Here is a 20,632-nt window from a genome sequence, read left to right as displayed (position 1 = left end):
CCTACCGATCTCGGTTTTCACTGACTTATCACAAGTATAGAATTCCCCAACAAGAGATCACGTGAGATTTCGCAATTTTTGAACAAATTTAACTGTCTTGATTGAGGGGTCGTCTCATATCTCCAAAACATATTTATATCCATAGAGGTATGGTACAACGCTTTTCTAGGGGTCGGTGGGTGGGGGATTTGCCTTGACATTTTGACAGTTGCCAGCTGTTGGCATACGCGTTACATGTAAGGGGGTGTTAATAATTACGTAACGCTCTAGAGGCAGAGGAAAGGGGTACTGTGTTCGATTTACGTAACATTTTTCAAGACTATATGTTATTTTTATTTATTACTTAGACCTAAAAAGGTGGGGGGTTTTAAATGCGCGGTCAGTCTAGGATCGATCCCCATCGGTGAGTATATAAAAGACCATGGTATGTGATATCCTGTTTGTGGGATGGTACATATAAACGATCCATTGCTAAACAAAAATGTATCGGGTTTCCAAGGCGCGTGTGCAGGGATTTCAGCGGGGTTGGGGTTATAGACTGTGTTGAGCGAAGCTTATATGGCGCCATGGTCCCCCAGAAAATGCATATCAATTTGTTTTAAGCTTTGGTAAATAAGGGTTTCGTCCTCCAATCCCCTCCCACTGCACATGCACCCGATTCCTCTCTATGATTACATGTCAAAATTACCAAATGTTAGACATCCAACAGCAGATGGAAGGAAGGATAGGATATGTTTTATTTAACGACGCACTCAACACATTTTATTTACGGTTGTATGGCGTCGGATGATTATTAAATCAATATGCTCTAACTTTGATGTCGTTAAACAACCCCCCACTAAGTTTACCCTTTCCAAACGAAAGAATATTTATTTGAATTTGTCGATTTTAACACGTAAAATTAAGAAGGGAAAACGTTCATTGTCTACTTTAGTATATTTTATTTTAAAAATATATACATGATTAATGAGTTACTAGTATACAAACTAAACTTTGAAAGTTCTACTAACACTTTATAAAATATTAATTCTGAAATAGGAAGGTACGATTGTCGATAATACGTTGTCAAGATCAAACCGGTTTTAACTAAAGACTCTAGTACCGTATCCTCAACCGACCATTCTTCGTACAGCGCATGATTTCTCTTTTAATTTTTTGAGACGAACCCTACAATTTGAAATCGGCAAACGCACGTGTTAACTGAAACTGACAACTGGCTGTCATTTGTGCTTTGCCGAGCTATGGCGGCACAGGCGACGAATCGAGCGTATACTTTTGACGATCTCCGTTCATAGCTAACACACACGAGTTTTTTAAAAGTGCATTTGAGCTTGTATTTCATATTTGTACATGATGTTATAATATGGTAACCAGAGAATATAGCTTTAATAAAATAGCAGGCGCGGATCCGGAATTGTTTTTTTTTTTAAATAGTGGGGGCCCAAAACCCGTTGTTGCTTTTGAACAGGTAGATTGGATAAGGTTTCATGTATTGTGTATTCTGTAATATATATATTTTGAAAAACAATAGAGGGGGTGGAGGAGGGGGGGGGGGGGGTCACCTGGACTCCCTGCCTGAATCCGCGCCTGAATTGTTTATTGGCTTATGTTTCCTGTTTTTTTCTTCTTAAATATAGGTCATACTACAATATATTCCGCTAGGAAGGTGGAAAAGAACATTAGAGAATGATGCTTTTGTTATGCAAATAGCCGTAGTCATTTGTAGGACAAAGAACCTGCATTCAAAACATACAGAGATTTTTGTAAAATGGAAATAAGCCAACTTCGTGCATTTTAGATGATGAATTGTACATGAAATATGTCGGGGTTTTGGTTTCTTTTGACGCGTATGTAAAGAAAACAAGTATTGAATAGGAATTAAACGTAACATTTGCAAAAACACTTAGGGTCTAATCAAATGAACAGGTCTATAGTAGATGCATAGTATGACGGTACATGCTCTTAATTTCTTTTCGCCTGTGGCGATATTAATTGTTTTAGAAGGCCGTGTGCAATTCCAAATTGCACTTATCCAGGTGGGCAACTTGTTACGTAATACTTCTGCGCGACGGTCATCGAGCTGTACGCCTAATACACACCCAGAGCAGGTGTGGAGGCCATGTGGCTAGTAGTTACGTAATATCTCCGGTAGTGCTGTTTATGGCAAGGGGATTGCTCGCGGAATGGTGACAGCCAGTCTGACGATCAGAGAAAAATATACCGACTCTGGTCGTGGAAGGAAACTCACATGATAAGATTCGGTGCCGCGATGTACCCCCAGGCGATATTCGATTGATAATAAATAGCTAGTGTTTTAGAGTTATGAGGAGAACCATAGGAAGGTATCCCGGGGGAACGTTGTCCGTTTGGACTTTGGTAAATATATTATTTCTGCTCTGTTGTATAACCTTGATGTGATTGATGTGACTTTAAATATTTTAATACTGTATTATACCAATATTCTTCAGACAGTGTCTTCGGTCATCTGACGAAGTAAATCGTAGTCTTACTGTTCTATATTTATACGAGTATTTGGTAATATAAAGCTTAGCCAGTCATTCTAGCAGACCTAGGTAAACTGTAGGTTATTGTCTTTATTGTGATAGGTACCAGTATTAATTCTGTGTTACAAGGTTACTGAATGAGTAGTTAGGGTTAATTAAAAATTAACCAGTTAGGAATAGAGCTGTAATTCCTTTATTAATTAAGTTCCCCTGGAAGCGTTTCTCAATTATCACACGCGTGGGTGTTGTGTCACGGTGAAGTGATTAGCATATTGTGTAAACTAGACACGTAGAGATTAACTAATTAAGTGATCAGTTCTAGGTTGTTATTATTTGTTGTTATTAATTAACTACTGCGGCAGTACATTTGTCAGCGTAGATTAATACAGATTCCAAAGTGTATTGTGTTTTTGTTGTGTTTTCTAGTGAACTAAACGTGCTATAATAATATATACTTTATATAAGATCGTATCTCTGATCATACCTAGACGAGCCAAAGCGGTTTTGAACTGCCTGTTACAGAGAGATCTAATAGATATACAGTTAGGAGAGATATTTGAATAATCGTGTTTTATTCAGTTACGGGAATTATAGAATCCCCGTGACACATAGCAATGGAGAGTGGCAGCCTTAAATGATAGACGTAAGGTGTAGATTACAGGGAGTGACAGTCCTCCCAAAAACAGACGTGGGGCGTATATTACAGGGAGTGACAGTCCTCCCAAAAAACAGACGTGGGGCGTATATTACAGGGAGTGACAGTCCTCCCAAAAACAGACGTGGGGCGTATATTACAGGGAGTGACAGTCCTCCCAAAAACAGACGTGGGGCGTATATTACAGGGAGTGGCAATTCTCCCAAAAACAGACGTGGGGCGTATATTACAGGGAGTGATAGTTCTCCAAAAAACAGACGCAGTGCATATATTACTAGAAGTAGATGTATAGCAGTGGGGAGTGGTAGTCTTACATTATAGACATAAGGTGTATATTCCTGGGAGTGGCAATCATCCCACAAACAGACGTAGTGCATATATTACTAGAAGTAGATGTATAGCAGTGGGGAGTGGCAGTCTTACATTATAGACGTAGGGCCAATATTATAGTAAGTGTATAGTATTGGTGAATCTCATTCCACCTGTGTAATATACATTGAAGTTGCATAATACTGGGGAATGGCAATTACCCTACAGATAGACACAATGTATAGGAATGGAAAGTGGTAGTCCTGCATGTAGATGTAGACGTATAAATACAATAGTCGCAGTCCTCGGCCTCTCATATACAAAAGCAGATATATAGTTAGGACTGAGAGTGGCAGTCCTCCTACACATAGACATGATGTATATTACTTGGTAGTGGCAGTCCTCCTTGATATATAGAAGTACCATGCACGATAGTAGGGAGTAAAGATCTTCCTATAGGTAGTACTAAATCAAATAACTTCCGGCTGGGTCAAAGTTCGAGGTGCACCCAACTTTTGATAGAGAAGTGAACACCACAAGTCCTGTGATTGGTTATAAATGTGAGTGTGTTGGTTGTAAAAAATAATAGTTTCATCTGGGTAAAAAAAAAAAGGCAATTTTATTTTCATCTAGTACCAATGTGTCAAGTAGCCTTGTGCTTGAAACATGTATGGGGTACCTGTAAAAAAAGTACAAGAATTTTGTGCGAAACTAGGGTAGTCATAGACGCTACCCGTTATCTCAGAAACGAGCAGCTTGACCCCATTTTTTTCTGATTCACTTTAAGTGTAAGGGGTGGTAGTATTTATATCCGTGGCGTTTATGTCGGTTGATACGTTGCAGGTAGGAGTTTTAGCCACATATGTTACTATTGTCGTCTATGGGATTTGATTTGGTAGTATACACCCTATAGGCGATGCAATGACAGATCCTTGGAAACAGTAAAGACATTCGACTATGTCTTGTGTCAAAATACGATCTAAAAATATCTGTGTTGTTAGATAATACTTACGAGTTACGACTTGATCGACAAATGGCCCAATGGGCCCACCTGCGGGCATCGGTCGCGTAGAATTTTAACAATGCAAAAAACAACATACAATTTAAATAACATATAAAAGAGAACTTCATTCTCACAATGATACAAGCAGAATGGCGTTGGAAAAGTTGCGGCAGGCAACACGATTAGCCGAATGTATGTTGTTCTCCATAATTGAGTTAGACGGTATACGAATAGCATTATTAAATTCCAGTCAATCACGGTAAAGATTGCCAACTCAAATTAGATTTTCTTCTCTGAACATTGGAAAAAAATATCTCGGGTTGCAATTACCAGATCGAATCTATATGCTAACAACGATTATCACTCTTCGTTAATAGACTCGTCACCAACCATTAATACGCTGATCAGCAACTCGTAATACACTGGTTACCAGCTATTAATACGTTGATAATCAAATCGCAACACATTGAGTTCAGGTCAGGTCAGAGAGTTTAACGTGCACGTTTAGAACAAGCTGTTGAAGCGCACGCCTGTCCTGGGCACAGGTGCAGGTCCCGGCCGGCTCCTCCGTCCAGGACAGGAAGAAAGAAATGTTTTATTTAACGATGCACTCAACACATTTTATTTACGGTTACTAGTATATGGCGTCAGATATATGGTTAAGGATCACACAGATTTTGAGAGGAAACCCGTTGTCGCCACTACATGGGCTACTTTTTCCGATTAGCAGCAAGAGATATTTTATTTGCGCTTCCCACAGCCAGGATAGCACAAACCAGGGCCTTTATTGAACTAGTAATGGATCACTGGTCGGTGCAAGTGGTTTACACCTACCCATTGAGCCTTGCGGAGCACTCACTCAGGGTTTGGAGTCGGTATCTGGATTTAAAAATCCCATGCCTCGACTAGGATCCGAACCCAGTACCTACCAGTCTGTAGACCGATGGCCTAACCACGTCGCCACCGAGGCCGGTAGGACAGGAAGAGACACTGGTCACCAAACTATTAATATACTGATCAACAAAGTGTAATACACTGGTCATCAAATCGTAATACACTGGTTACCAACTATTAATACGCTGATAATCAAATCGCAACACACTGGTCACCAAACCATTAATATACTGATCAACAAATTGTAATACACTGGTCATCAAGCAATGCATTAACACACTGGTCATCAACTATTAATACGCTGATAATCAAATCGCAACACACTGGTCACCAACTATTAATACTCTGATCACCAAATTGTAATACATAGGTTACCAACCATTAATACACTGGTCATCAAATCGTAATACACTGGTTACCAACTATTAATAAGCTGATAATCAAATTGCAACACACTGATCACCAACCATTAATACTCTGATCACCAAATTGTAATACACGGGCCACCAAGCTTTAATATACTGGTCGTTAATTATTAATACACTGAACACTGATTTTTAATACGCTAATCACCAACCATTAAAGTGACATACCCTAGTTTTTAAACACTACAATATACGTTTCGCTATTAAATGGACAGTCCTGAGTTTACAGCCATTGTGAAATGTTTCCGACCAATAGAGCCTTTTCGATGACGTAACATGCAAATTAAATACATTTTCTTATTTAAAATATTAGTGTTTGTTGTTGTCCTAATGCTTGTAGTAGCCCAGATCGTAGTTTATCTTTCAATAATTTCGTACGTACCAAAAAATATATATCACTGAAGAAAATGTTTTATTTAACGACGCACTCAACACATTTTATTTACTGTTAAGGATCACACAGAAATTGAAAGAGGAAACCCGCTGTCGCCACTTCATGGGCTACTTTTTTCGATTAGCAGCAAGGGATCTTTTATATGCACAATCCCACAAACAGGATAGCACATACCACGGCCTTTGATATACCAGTCGTGGTGCACTGGCTGGAACAAGAAATAGCCCAATGGGCCCACCGACGGGAATCGGTCGTAGACGGACCGCTCATCAAGCGAACGTTTTACCACTGGGCTACGTTCCGCCCATATATCACTGAGTGCTACAAACATTAGTATACGACCGCAAACACATTCAATATACTGGTATTCTGAACAAGAAAATTTTGTATGAAATAGTAGTCGCCAATAAGGCGCTGTTGTCGCAAACATCTTGCAATGGCTGCAAACTCAGGACAGCCCATTTAAAGCCGGGGTTTTTTTTATCATTTAAATTAGTACTTTAAAGTACTTACATTTTGTTAATTATAATATTAATTTTGGTACACCTGAGGTGGTTTTGGTCATCCATGATTTTGCAATACCTCAAAATGCATTTTTCATACTTCTGAAAACGCACGTTCGCCTGAGAAGTAATTCTGTCCCGGGACAAGCCCCTGGCTATCCAGAGACAGGCCCCGGGACGGACATGCTCGAAACTTTAGTGGTATATGAGCATGTAAAAGTTATTCGCACTCGCACTGAGAAGTAATGGTTATCGAGACGAGCTCTAGTTATTTTTAGACGGTATATCCCTGTTTAAACATCACATACTTTAGCTTCTCTCTGTTATAACCTTATCCAAATGTTTGTTGCAGGTTTGTAGATTAAGTAAAGTTTAGTGTCTATTTATACTCACTGAAATTAGGGTCTGCGCCTTTAATGGACTGGTTTACCGACGATTACTACACTGATACCAATTGTCAGGTGAAAGTTCGCGGTGCCCCCTAAAGTTTGCGACATTACATATTAATTTTAATTTTTTGCGATACCCATCTAAACCTCCCCCAGTTTCCCTTGGCATTACGCCTCATGCCATTGCCCCCCCCCCCCCTAGATTTTCTGGATCCGCCACTGATTGCATATAGTGTTTTTAAACACAAACGTTAACATTGACGCCTATGGGATTTTATTTGATATACATATCTCTTGAATGAATGAATGAATGAATGAATGAATGAATGAATGAATGTTTAACGACACCCCAGCATGACAAATACATCGGCTATTGGGTGTCAAACTATGGTAATGCAAACAAATAAAGTGATGATCAACATCAACTGAAAAATTCAAGATTTAAATAAAAACAGTGTAAAGAACTGTGCAAAAATACAAATATCACAGATAAGATACCGACTTTTACTCAACAAATTCAATTTTGTGCTGTATTGGCCATTCCTAAAGAGAATGTTACACCCCTGCACCACGATGAAGTTACAGCAAGTCCATATCCATATTAGTTTGAGTATGGTATTCGTTTCGTTGGTTTGTTTTATTGACAACATATCTCTGAAGCCGAAAAAAAAAATATTGATTTAAGAATGTTCAGATAGACTGGTTATCGACAATGACTGGCAAATATTTGATAATTTGCCAGTCTATTAATATGTTCGCCATTAATCACGTGGCCCATTCATCAACGAAATACGCGCTAACATAATCAGTGGCTTTAGATCTCACTAATTTGGGTGCAAGATTGTTATATTTTCTTCTCTTATTTTTTTACGAACGTACCCCAGACGGTAAGCGCTCGTCAGATGTGTTGCTGGTATGGCATCGATCCCCATCGGTGGGCCCAGTGAGTTCTTTCTCTCTTCAGCCAGTGCACCACGACTGGTTTATACAAAAACACCGTATGTATTATCCTGACTGTGGGATAGTGCATATAAAAGAGCCATTGCTACTAATGACAAAATGTATCGGGTTTCCTCTCTAAGATTATATGTCAAAATCACCGAATATTTGACATCCAGTAGTCGAAGATTAATAAATCAATGTGCTTTAGTGGATATTCATTTTGCAATTTTGACACGTAGTCGAAAAGTCGCAACATTTTTCAATTAGCAGCAATGTATATTTTCTATGCACTTCCCCACAGTCAGGACAGCACATACCATGTAATTTGATATACCAGTCGTGATAAAAATGCCCAATCAGAGAACGGAGCCTCTGATGTGGTTCGATCCTACGACGCAAGCACCTCTTGCGAGCGCTCTACAAACTGCGCTAAATCTAGCTCTACCACAAAACATAATAGTGGTCTTTGGCCTCAGACAACGTTCTTTACACACTTTGTTTAGATGAATAAGCAGAAAATTGAAAACGAAAACGAACGAAACATTCGGGAACTTTCGTTGTGTTTCGAGAATTTCCGGTCTCTTGTATGCATATATGTATAAAGTTTTCGGATTACCGACAACGTACCAGTCGATTTTGGAGTCATTTCGCCCCTTTTATTGATCCGCCTGACAGGCGCTAAGTGTAAATGTTTTCGAGTGCTCAACGACTGGAATCCCGTGTTTAATTCCTGTATTTTCTCAGCACGGGCTCTTTGGGGGATAATGGGAGACTTAAATGATCTGCGACAGTTGGCGTATACGTGTTGACTAGCGGAATCAAGTATAAAACACACTAATATGATCGGAGCAGTCGACCGCGGCTATAGCGCAAAGCTAGACCAACTCTCTCGTCTGATTTCAGAGTTAAGCAGCTAAACTTAGGGTTCGATTAAAGATGCCTTATCTTCGAATTGTATTAAAGTTAAAAGTTTGTTTTGTTTAACGACACCGCTTGAACACATTGATCAATAAATCACCGGCTATTGGATGTCAAACACTTGGTAATTCTAACACTTAGTCTTTAGAGAAGACCCCAATATACTTTTTTGTTTTAATTCGGTCGCGATGGTAGGAACTTACGACCAAAGGAGAGCTTCGTTTTGTTCGGTTTGTTTAACGAGGCCCAAATCTGTAGTTCGCGCCAGCACAGACGCGGTGTGTTTTGTCACATTCGGTTTAAAAGGACATTCCTGAGTTTGCTGCAATTTTTAAGATGTTATCGACTAACAGAAACTTTTTAACGATTGTAATTACATGTCAACCATATTTTTCTGCATACAGTATTAGTGGCTGTATATTAAACGTGTTTCTGATCGCTCTAATATTTGTACTAGGTTAAATTTCATTTTATTTCATAAAACATTTTTTTTTTTCGTACGTACGAAATTATTTGAAGACATAATCCAGTTTGGGCTTCTTACAAATATTAAGACGACCAGAAACACACTGAATATACAGACACTGATATTCTAAACAAGAAAATATATTTAATATGTAAGTTTAATCGTAGAACTATTTTATTAGTCGGAAACATCATACAATGGAACACTCAGGAATGTCCCTTTAAAGCGTTTTATTTTCGACTGGTACCATAATCCTCAGGCCCAGACCAAGACCCAGCTTTGCAGTTCGTGCAAATGTGGTTTTCACACATCACTCGCTGACATAAAAATCGTATTCGAAAAAGAAAAACAACCCTAACATGAAATAGCCTCTATGTATGTTTTTCGAGATTAAAAGAAATCTTTACTTACCATATTTCTGTCAGTCTAAACCAAATATATATACATTTTATAAATTATTTAACTCTAAAAAAATCTGATGTCCTTAGAAAAAATTCAATATTTTGTAATTTAATTATGAATACTTTCAAATCCTCTGGCTGATGTTCTGTGTATTTTAGTATTTAAGTACATTAAAGTACACACAACATCTTGTTACAGTTATATTGACTGCTGTATTTATATATCCTCATATGCCGTAGACTACGGCCTGAGCGTAAATAAAGTTCATTTCAGTCAATGGGATAATAATGATACAGAGCAAGGCAGTCCTGTCCAGATCATGGAGTCCGAGTTAGGGAAGGAGTGATACAGATGCAGAAAAAAATCAGCACCTAGTAATTTAGCTTTTTCCAGGAAGACATAATTGACAGCGTTTGAGGTAAAAAGTGAATTTTCGCTCGAATTGTCTCAGGACTAGATATTAAATTACCCCTGACGCCTGCTTGGTGAGGATTTTGAATCGCTTTAAATCTGGTAGATGCTGGGTTCGGTTTCCAGGGTACCCTATTTGGCGGCAGAGAGTTTGCTCCCATATAAACTCATTAATGCGTATCCCTATCAGACCAGTAAAGAGAAGAGCGTATTTGAATGTATCGTCATCACCATCTTCATCATAGTCATCATCATAACATCATAATAATCATCATCATAACCATTAACATCATCAACATCATCATAGCCATCAACATAATCATCATCATCATCATCGTTATTATCGTCATCATCACCATCATCATCATAATCATTATCGTCATCATTGTCGTCATTCATAATCATCATCATCATAATCACCATCATCACATCCTCATTGCTATAATTTTCATTTTCATAATCATCATCATCATCACCACCACCATCATCATCATCGTCATCATCGCCACATCACCATTGCTATCATCGTCACCATCATTATCATTATCATCGTCATCATCATCGCAAACTTCATCATTATCGTCATCATCATCATCATCATCATCATCATCAGTTTGCTCCCTTATAAACTCATTAATGCGTATCCCTATCAGACCAGTAAAGAGAAGAGCGTATTTGAATGTATCGTCATCACCATCATCATCATCGTCATCATCGCCACATCACCATTGCTATCATTGTCACCATCATTATCATTACCATCGTCATCATCATCGCAAACTTCATCATAATCGTCGTCATCATCATCCTCATCGTCATCAGTTTGCTCCCTTATAAACTCATTAATGCGTATCCCTATCAGACCAGTAAAGAGAAGAGCGTATTTGAATGTATCGTCATCACCATCATCATCATCGTCATCATCGCCACATCACCATTGTTATCATCGTCACCATCATTATCATTATCATCGTCATCATCATCGCAAACTTCATCATCATCGTCTTCATCATCATAATTATTACATGACCATTGCTATCATTGCTATCATCATCATAATTGTCATCATCATCATCATAATTATCATCATCATCATCATAATTATTACATGACCATTGCTATCATTGCTATCATCATCATAATTGTCATCATCATCATCATAATTATCATCATCATCATCGCCATCATCATCACCGTCATCAACATTTTTAACAACAAACTTAAACCTAAGTTATTTCAAATATTAATCGTTACCCCTAGCTTGACTGACAACGTGAATGAAAATCTAATACATCATCAACTGCACGTAAGCTATTAAAGTTTGCCAACAATCCATATACATTTGCAAGTCGATACTTTCCCTAGCGATATGCCATTGCATAGAATATAAATTTTAGACCATCGCGTGTTTTAAATTGATGCATCAGACCAAATAATAGATTTATGACAGGATACCCAAGCCACATAACCTTGTTCTTCTGGTAAATATGTAAATATGTAAAATAAACCATTAAGGTGGCAGTCTAAATCGACCAAGGCTTTCTTCGAAACAAATACAGCAGCAGTAAATATATAGAACAGCATAATAAAATAATAAAACACAAAAATAACTTTAAAAAAAACCTACCAAAAAAACCCAGAGAGAGAGCGAGAGAGAGAGAGAGAGAGAGAGAGAGAGAGAGAGAGAGAGAGAGAGAGAGAGAGAAGCACAACAACCAACACACCCACCCCAATTTGTTTTGTTTTTAAGAACCTCACAAAACAAGCCAAAACACCCTCAAACAAATCCAACACTCATCCACCTACCCACTTCCCTAAAAAAAAAAAAAAGAAGATGAAACGAAAACCAAAAACCACAGAAACAAAACAAAGCAAAAAAACAACCCCAAAGCAAAGCAAAAAATAAAAATAAATAAAATAAAATAAAAACGCAAAGCAAAGCAAAGGAAAACAAAACAATACAAAGCAAAACGAAGCAAAACCACGTTGATGCAGGATCGCGTGGCAATTGACTTACTAACGGTAAAGGAAGAGTCGCTTGGACTTCCTGACGTATACCCTGACTTGAAATATACCCTGACTTGAAATATACACTGACTTGAAATATACACTGACTTGAAATATACCCTGACTTGAAATATACACTGACTTGAAATATACCCTGACGTCTTTTCTTCTTTTTTTTCTAATTTACAGCTATGGAGACATTATCAAATTTCATTACTTATTACAACAAAGATGCTATATCCACTTTTTGTGTTTCCGAGATTGATATTTACATAATTCAACATTTGACTGGCACACTGTATGTATTAGCCAAATAGTCTGTCTTTCAAAGTAAAAGAGATTTATACTCGGTGCACAATTTCTACAAATATAAAATAAAGGTGTCTCTATTTGGTGGAACTATTTATGATAATACTCTAACAGATTAATAAGAGACAGACACAGAGAGACACACACACACACACACACACACAGTGAGAGAGAGAGAGAGAGAGACAGGCAGACAGACAGACAGACAGACAGACAGACAGACAGAGTGGGGATGGAGAGAGACAGAGAGAGAGAGAGAGAGAGCAGATTGGTTAAATAAATAAATAAATAAATAAACAAACAAACAAACAAACAAACAAACAAACAAACAAACAAACAAACTACATACGCAATACGCAATACACACAATATACGCATACATAACAGGAATGCAACAAAATGTTAACGCGACATCTGTATGGAACAAAACCAAATTGAAATGGCTACTGACCACGCTAACTTCCGCCTGATAGATAGGTAGATAGATAAATATATAATAGATAGATAGGTAGATAGATAGATAGATAGATATAGATAGATAGATAGATAGATAGATAGATAGATAGATAGATAGATAGATAGATAGATAGATAGATAGATAAAATTAGATAGACAGAGAGACACACAGACAGCCAAACAAGCAGACTGATAATAAATCAATCAACAAATACAGCAAACAAAATAAATAAATAAATAAATAAATTTAAAAACATACATGATATAAAATAAAATATAAACTATACAGTTGTCACAAACCGCGAAACGCGACATCTGTGCGGAACGAAGCGGTCGGTATTGGATACTATATATGTAAGTAGCTGCTATTCAACTGACCACGCTAAAAACTCCAGCGTTGTCGCATTTTTGCATTGAGTGATCAATTGCAGCCGCGCCTGGTTCAGTGTGATAGGCTGTCGCCACAATCGAACACCAGTAACTCGCGATCGTCGGTCCTTTGCCGCCATTCTACATGATTCCCCGGACCATGCACGCAGCGTCCCACCGCACCGGCTCTGGGTTGACGGTGGTGGTGGCGTACGTCTCGGTGTGGTTCTTTACGCTGTTTGGCGCGGGGGTCCTCGCGATACCCGATATGTCGGAAAACGCCATTCGCAACGGAAAAACTTTTTTGTTCCAAGGAAAGTACACCAACTATACCTGGCCCAACAGGGATCTCGCTTCCAACATTGATGGGCAGCTTATTCTCGGAGCGTTGCATATGGTTCATTCGAGGAGTAAGGATAAAATCTGTGGCAGGATTATGCCCCAGGGAGGGATTCAAGCCTTGGAGACCATGCTGTATACGTTGGATTATATAAACAGCAACAAAACTAATTTTATCCCCGGAGTTAAGATCGGAGTGTTGGCGAAAGATGACTGCGATAGAGATATATACGGGTTGGAACAGGCGGTGGATTTTATTAGAGGTAAGATTGATGAATATTGTTTGTATTATATACTGTTAAAATGTTGGAAAAGGTACACAGTAACGTCATTTGTGTCCCTTAAAAAGAAGGGGCAAAAAAAAAAGTAGAAAAAAGAGAGAAAAAACACAGGAAACAAACGAATGAAAAAAAAATCACATTAAAAATAAACCCAACTTAAAAAAAAAAATCATTCACTCCCGAACAAACTCAATACAGCATCTAATAACAACTACAACAACCAGACAACAAATTATTGACAAACACAAATAATAAATAACATACACCAGGCTTGTATGAACAAGGCCCCTTCCGCTCCACTTAAGGTCGCAATTGTACGGGTTTAAAAAAAAAAAATTGGTCTTACTCTATATAAATAAAGATTTTTTTTTAATGTCGGCTGTGCCCTCTCCCACCACATGCTATAGACTGTGCCCCCCACTTCATATATCTTCCTACGAACCTGTACGTATTACAAAAAGCAAAACAGAAAGAGAAACAACAGAGAAGAAACTAACAACAAGGTACAGAACAAAAAGGCACCAACAAATGCGTTCTTATTTGCCACGTATCTTTCAACTTATTTTGCTATCCTTCTCCACATTCCGGTCCCTGTCCATCAAACGCCATTAGTGCAGGTTTCACAAAAAATCCACTGCAAAAACTTGATATCTATATAAATATAACACTTATTCCTCAGAATCTTCATACCATTGGTTCCACTGTCGAAGATTTAAATAAAGTTAAATTGCAAATGTTTGGGGTTTTTTTCATGTTATGGTCAAAACACATTAAGATATTTTCTACTGAACTACATACTTGTATGTACTTTATATCATTTAATTCTCAAAATGTGCGTTCTATAACCTATGATTGTATCATTGAAGATAATGCAAAGTTAAAAAACAACAAAATGATAACATACTACGATTTACAATTAAACTATAATTAAAAAACATACTCCCCACAAAAAAATAAAATAAAATAAATAAATAAAAACACAAACCCAACAACATATTAAGATATTGATAAGGCAACTATTGGAAGTATTAAACGCACGTGTTCATCGCCAAATCTTAAAACCACCTTTGTTGTAAAAAATAACAATTACAAAACTAATACTAAAACAAACCAAGATATTAAAGTTTGTTTTGTTTAACGACACCACTAGAGCATGTATCAAGATATTAACAATGAGGACACCCGGGTTCTTACGAAAGTAATATACGTACTACCGATATGCTACAGTAACTATCACCAAGGCTCGTTGCGGTCTTGGATCGGGATTTAGCTCAGTCCATTGAGTGCTCGCTTGTGGTGCTTGCGTCGCAGGATCGAATCACATCAGTGGATCCATTCAACTGATTGGGGGTTTTCTCGTTCGAACCAGTGCACCACAATTGGTCAAAGGCCGTGGTATGTGCTTTCCTGTCTGTGGGAAAGTGCATATAAAAGATCCCTTGCTACATTAGGACAAATCTAGCGGGTTTCTTCTGATGACTACGAGTCAAAATTACCAAATGTTTGACATGCAATAACCGTCGATTAATGAATCAATGTGCTCTACTGGTATCGTTAAACAAAACAATTTTTTAACGTTGCGGTACTAATAATTGTGTAATAATATATTGATATTTTAAAGGATAATTATGTAACAATATGTTGACATTTAAAACAAAAAATAATTGTGCAACAATATGTTGACATTTTAAAGGATAATTGTGTAACATTATATTGACATTTTAAAGGATAACTGTGTAACAATATGTTGACATTTCAAAGGATAACTATGTAACAATATGTTGACATTTTAAAGGATAAATGTGTAAGAATATATTGACATTTCAAAGGATAACTATGTAACAATATGTTGACATTTTAAAGGTGCACGTAACTGAACCACATCCAAATCTTAAAATCATCTTTACCGTAATAAATAACAAAAGTTTAATCTTCTCAAATATAACAAATGCAAATAAAGTATTTAAAAAAAAAAAATAGAAAAATAGAAAAACCCACGAAAATCCTAATATTGATCAGATTTAAGATGAAACGTTCAACAGTTGTTAATTCGCGCAAGAGAAAAAAAAAGAGAAAAAATAAGCAAAATTTATTGGAGGTGATAATAACGCATTTAAGTCTCAAATGCGGGTAAAAATAAAACATGTAGGCGCGAATCTAAAAACCTGCGTTAATGGTAAATTAGAGAGAGTGATCTAGCTCAGTCGGATGAGCGCTTTCCTGACGTCGTAGGATCAAACCCCCTCAGAGGATGTTTTTTTTTCCTGTGCCAGCGTCTCGGAATGGTATATCAATGTCCGTGGTATGTGCTGTCCTCTCTGTGGGAAAGTAATATAACATATCCGTTGTTGCTAAGGGAAATAAGGAACGGGTGTTCTCTAAGTCTACCGGTCTCGGTGGCGTCGTGGTTAGGTCATCGGTCTACAGGCTGGTAGGTACTGTGTTCGGATCCCATTCGAGGCATGGACTTTTTAATCCAGATACCGACTCCAAACCCCGAGTGAGTGCTCCGCAAGGCTCAATGGGTAGGTGTAAACCACTTGCACCGACCACTGATCCATAACTGGTTCAATAAAGGCCATGGTTTGTGTTATCCTGCCTGTGGGAAGCGCAAATAAAAGATCCCTTGCTGCCTGTCGTAAAAGAGTAGCCTTTGTGGCGACAGCGGGTTTCATCTGAAAAAAACAGTGTCAGAATGACCATATGTTTGACGTCCAATAGCCGATGATAAGATAAAAAAATCAATGTGCTCTAGTGGCGTCGTTAAATAAAACAAACTTTACTTTTTCTCTAAGTATATATGTGAAATGTTTGACATCCAAAAGCCGATGATTAAGAAACCATTGTGTTCTAACGGTGTACTTAAAAAAAAAAGACTAACTTTAACTGCTGTTGTTGTTTGTTTTGTGTTTTTTTGTTATATATATATTTTTTTATTTTTTTATAATAAAAAAAATAAAAAATAAAAATAAAAAATAAAAAACCACCACCTTTAACTGTTGTAAATTATTAAATATACACATCTGTTTGGGAAAGTTGCAAAAATACATGTCCTAAATTCGGTTCAAAGAATTTTGAAATCTTACAAATATTATATCAACAAAAATACATGTATATCTCACAATTTTATACTCTATAAAGAACTGTAAGTAGGTTTACCCAAACATCAGGAGCCGGGTTTACAAACGGCAATTTATCCTATAGTCACGTGGTGACAGATCGAAGGTCGATTCCCGTCGATAGGTCCATTGGGCTATTTCTCATTCCAGTCAGTACTCCACAAACTGGTGTAACAAATGCCGTGGTATGTATTATTCTGTCTGCATGATGGTGTATATAACATATCCCTTGTTGCTAATGGAAAAAGTGTAGCCCATTACGTGGCGACAACAGGTTTCTTCTCATCATAATAGATTGTCTGACGCCATATAATCAATGCAAATTTAAAATGTGCTGAGTATGTTGTTATAATTCTTGTTTTCATACATAGAACATTCATTTAAATTATTTAATTTAGGATGGAGGATCACTGTGATAAACTGTGAAGAAGACTATGCATCCTCCCCACCCCCCACCCCCCACCCCCCAGTTTAAGGGCGAACTAATATATAATAGCCCCTAACATTTACTGACTTCGGCCAACACCTGTAATTTAAATGATTTAATAATGAATTTATTAAACAAAACAAAGTTTATCTTCACCAGTGTTTCGGGACGGGGGGTGGGCACCCGCATCACCCCCACTCCCCTCACCCCCACTCCCTTGCATCTGCGCCTGCCCTATGTGATATAATCATACTGTAATCGATGGAATCGTGTGTCGATTGTGTGTCTGACCTGCGTTCAGTGACAATAAGCAGCATTAACGTTCGCTACAAGATTTGACTGGTTCCAGATGTGGTCGTTCGGTTTAACTGGATGACTAAAAAAAATCAGCTTAGCGAGCGTTTTTTCTACTCTGCTTGGCTAAACTCGGCACTGGTTTCTGCATAAAGACTATAAGAAGCATTGCACAAAGGTTAGAGAAACCGAGCACCACCTGTTACCCTACCTTACAATTTGACTAGCTCGTAAAATTACACAGAATGCTAAGCAATCAAATTCTCCTGAAGCAATTACGAAAACAATTCAAGATATCAAAAGGATCTGAGGCCTAATTCACTAAACTCTCACAACTTTGCGATCTCGCAGTGCAATGCTAAAAGACTTGCAAAGAGGATGCTTTGTTGCCTAGGTTCCCTCCCATTCTGCCTACAACCCACTTTGCCTACACCCATTTTGCCTACAACTCAGTATGCCTACACTCAGTTTGCCTACAGTATGACAACGTGACATCCCCAGTTAATAGTGGGACAATCCCTATTACTTTTTGTCTCAAACCAACATAAAAACATTGGGTAACATTGTATTATATAAACAATTAAGATTACAATTAACAGAAGTAATGTAATTGGGGTTTAGTGGCGCAAAGGTGATTTCACGCTCTTTATTGTGATTAGTATTAGTCCAATGATCCCATACTGCGATCCTTAATATGTGATCAAAGTGTTAAATGGCATCCATGATTCTTTGATATAGGATTAAAGTTAAATGTTTATATAAACATAAGGATTATCAGAAATGGCTTCCAAAACATATATATGTATATATTGAGCTGTATGTGCAGAATAGGTTGACCCCGCTCCGGAGTTGGCCACTGGCGAAGTCAGAGGCTAAATCCGTAGTGGGCGTGCCTGAACCTTCGTGGATAGGGGCACGTTAATAGAGTTTCCCAGTTCCAGTTCCCAGAATAGGTTGCTATATCGTTGCACTGTGGCTGGGTTACAGAGTTGAATTTATAACGTTAAAGTCTTATATGCAGGTTTCCGATACCGATTGAATATCCGTCGCCAGTCTTCTACACATTGGAAATGTGTAGTATCTGGGTGCAATGGTAGGCTCAGTACAGTAGACGACTATATGAAGTCTGTGTCTGTACAGTCATCCTCAGATCGAAGATCCGGATGCTGTACGATTATTGAGCACACTCAGGACTCGTGTTCGGAATGAGTTGCTCCCAGTACAAGAGATATACAATGAGGAGGTTGGTATGTTAACCGATGAACAGGCAGCTATCGTACCGTCATTCAGTAGTCTTGACTCCGGTCTATACCGTCACAGACGTAATATGTTGCCCAAACTTCGGTCGGAGGTAGATCTACGTGATTATTGGGTCGAAACGAAAAATAGCAAACGTTTCCTGGCAATAAATGATGGCGATGACGACAAATTACTTGTATTTGCAACCGATGAAATGCTTGTTAGAATGCAGGAAGCTGAAACCCTATTCATGGATGGTACGTTTTATGCGTCTCCTGGTTTGTGGGATCAGCTGTATTCGATTCACTGTTTATCTGGTGCTACGATGGTTCCTGTTGCATTTGACCTAATGCCGAACAGAACAAGGGCAACATATGTGAGATTGTTTAACCAGCTGAGCTCTTTTGGTTGAGGAAAAGACCGGGTTTGACTTGTCACCTGAAGTTGTACAGACTGACTTTGAGATTGCAGCAATCCAAGCAATCGAGGAGATTTTCCCAGATGCCGACACACGTGGTTGTTTGTTTCATTTCAGTCAGTGCATGCTGCGAAAAGTTCTGGGGCTTGGACTTATGAGACTGTATTGTGCTGATCAAGGGGTACAAACTCTAGTTAGACGTGCCGCCAGTTTGCCTTTGCTGCCTATCGATCATGTTCAAGATGTGTGGATAGACATTATGAATGAGCGACCTGATCACCTGTCCCATGTAACTGAATTTACAGACTATGTGACAACAACGTGGGTTGATGATGACTCCTTGTTCAAGGTAGCTATGTGGAACCAGCATGGCAACATTGGTCCTAGAACTAATAACCACCTTGAAGGGTGGCATTCCAAGCTGAACCGTTCTCTTACAAAAGCTCACCCTAACATTTATGAGTTCATAAATAAACTGAAGGACGTTGAAGAGAAAACCAGAAGGACACTGATCCAACTTGACCATAGGGCAGCTCCAGTACCACGAAAGCGGGTGTATCGTGATATTGATATACGCCTTATGAGGCTGAAGAATCAACTTCAACAAGGCCGCAAAACTCCTTTAGAGTTTTTAGACGCTGCCAGCCACTTGCTAAAATTGAAGTTGTAAATATGACTTTGAACTTTGTACAAAATATTTGTTTAACATTGCTGGGTCATTTTAATAGTTTAATCGTTTTTGTTGTGTAATGTTAATCGTTTTTATAATAAAATATGTGTTTGTCATATTATTTTGTCATATTATTTTGTCATGTTATTTTATACATAGGGACCATACATGGAATGTTTCACTTTTAACTGGGGATATCATCTTTTCATACTGAGTGTAGGCAAACTGGGTTGTAGGCAAAATGGGTGTAGGCAAAGTGGGTTTGTAGGCAAAATGGGAGGACACCGTTGCCTAGCAGAGCCTAAGAGACCTTTGTGAATTAGGCCCCTGATCTAGAATAAAACATCGTGTTCGTCCTGAGATATATTATAATTAGTTGCCTACTCTCAGGCGTGCATCAGTTTCCGACTCCCCGTCCTATACGACTATGGGTGTGGCATTGAAATCAGGCTGTTTACTCTATTTAATGGTTTCATTGTAATGGCGGTC

General features: G+C 38.1%; 1 protein-coding gene across 1 annotated transcript in view; it reads left to right on the top strand.

Annotated features, from left to right (window-relative positions):
* Nucleotides 1–13,501: 13,501 nt before the first annotated feature.
* The window catches only part of LOC121389802 (metabotropic glutamate receptor 2-like), a 162,845-nt gene continuing 155,714 nt past the window's right edge, over nt 13,502–20,632 (top strand). Inside the window, exon 1 of the mRNA XM_041521452.1 lies at nt 13,502–13,958. Within this exon, the coding sequence (XP_041377386.1) occupies nt 13,502–13,958 (457 nt within the window). The remainder of the gene's footprint in view (nt 13,959–20,632) is intronic.

Source organism: Gigantopelta aegis, chromosome 15 (genome assembly GCF_016097555.1).
Source record: "Gigantopelta aegis isolate Gae_Host chromosome 15, Gae_host_genome, whole genome shotgun sequence".
In the NCBI taxonomy this organism is placed as follows: domain Eukaryota; kingdom Metazoa; phylum Mollusca; class Gastropoda; order Neomphalida; family Peltospiridae; genus Gigantopelta; species Gigantopelta aegis.
Note: the sequence above shows the minus strand (reverse complement) of the source record. Positions and strands in the feature narration are given on the sequence as shown.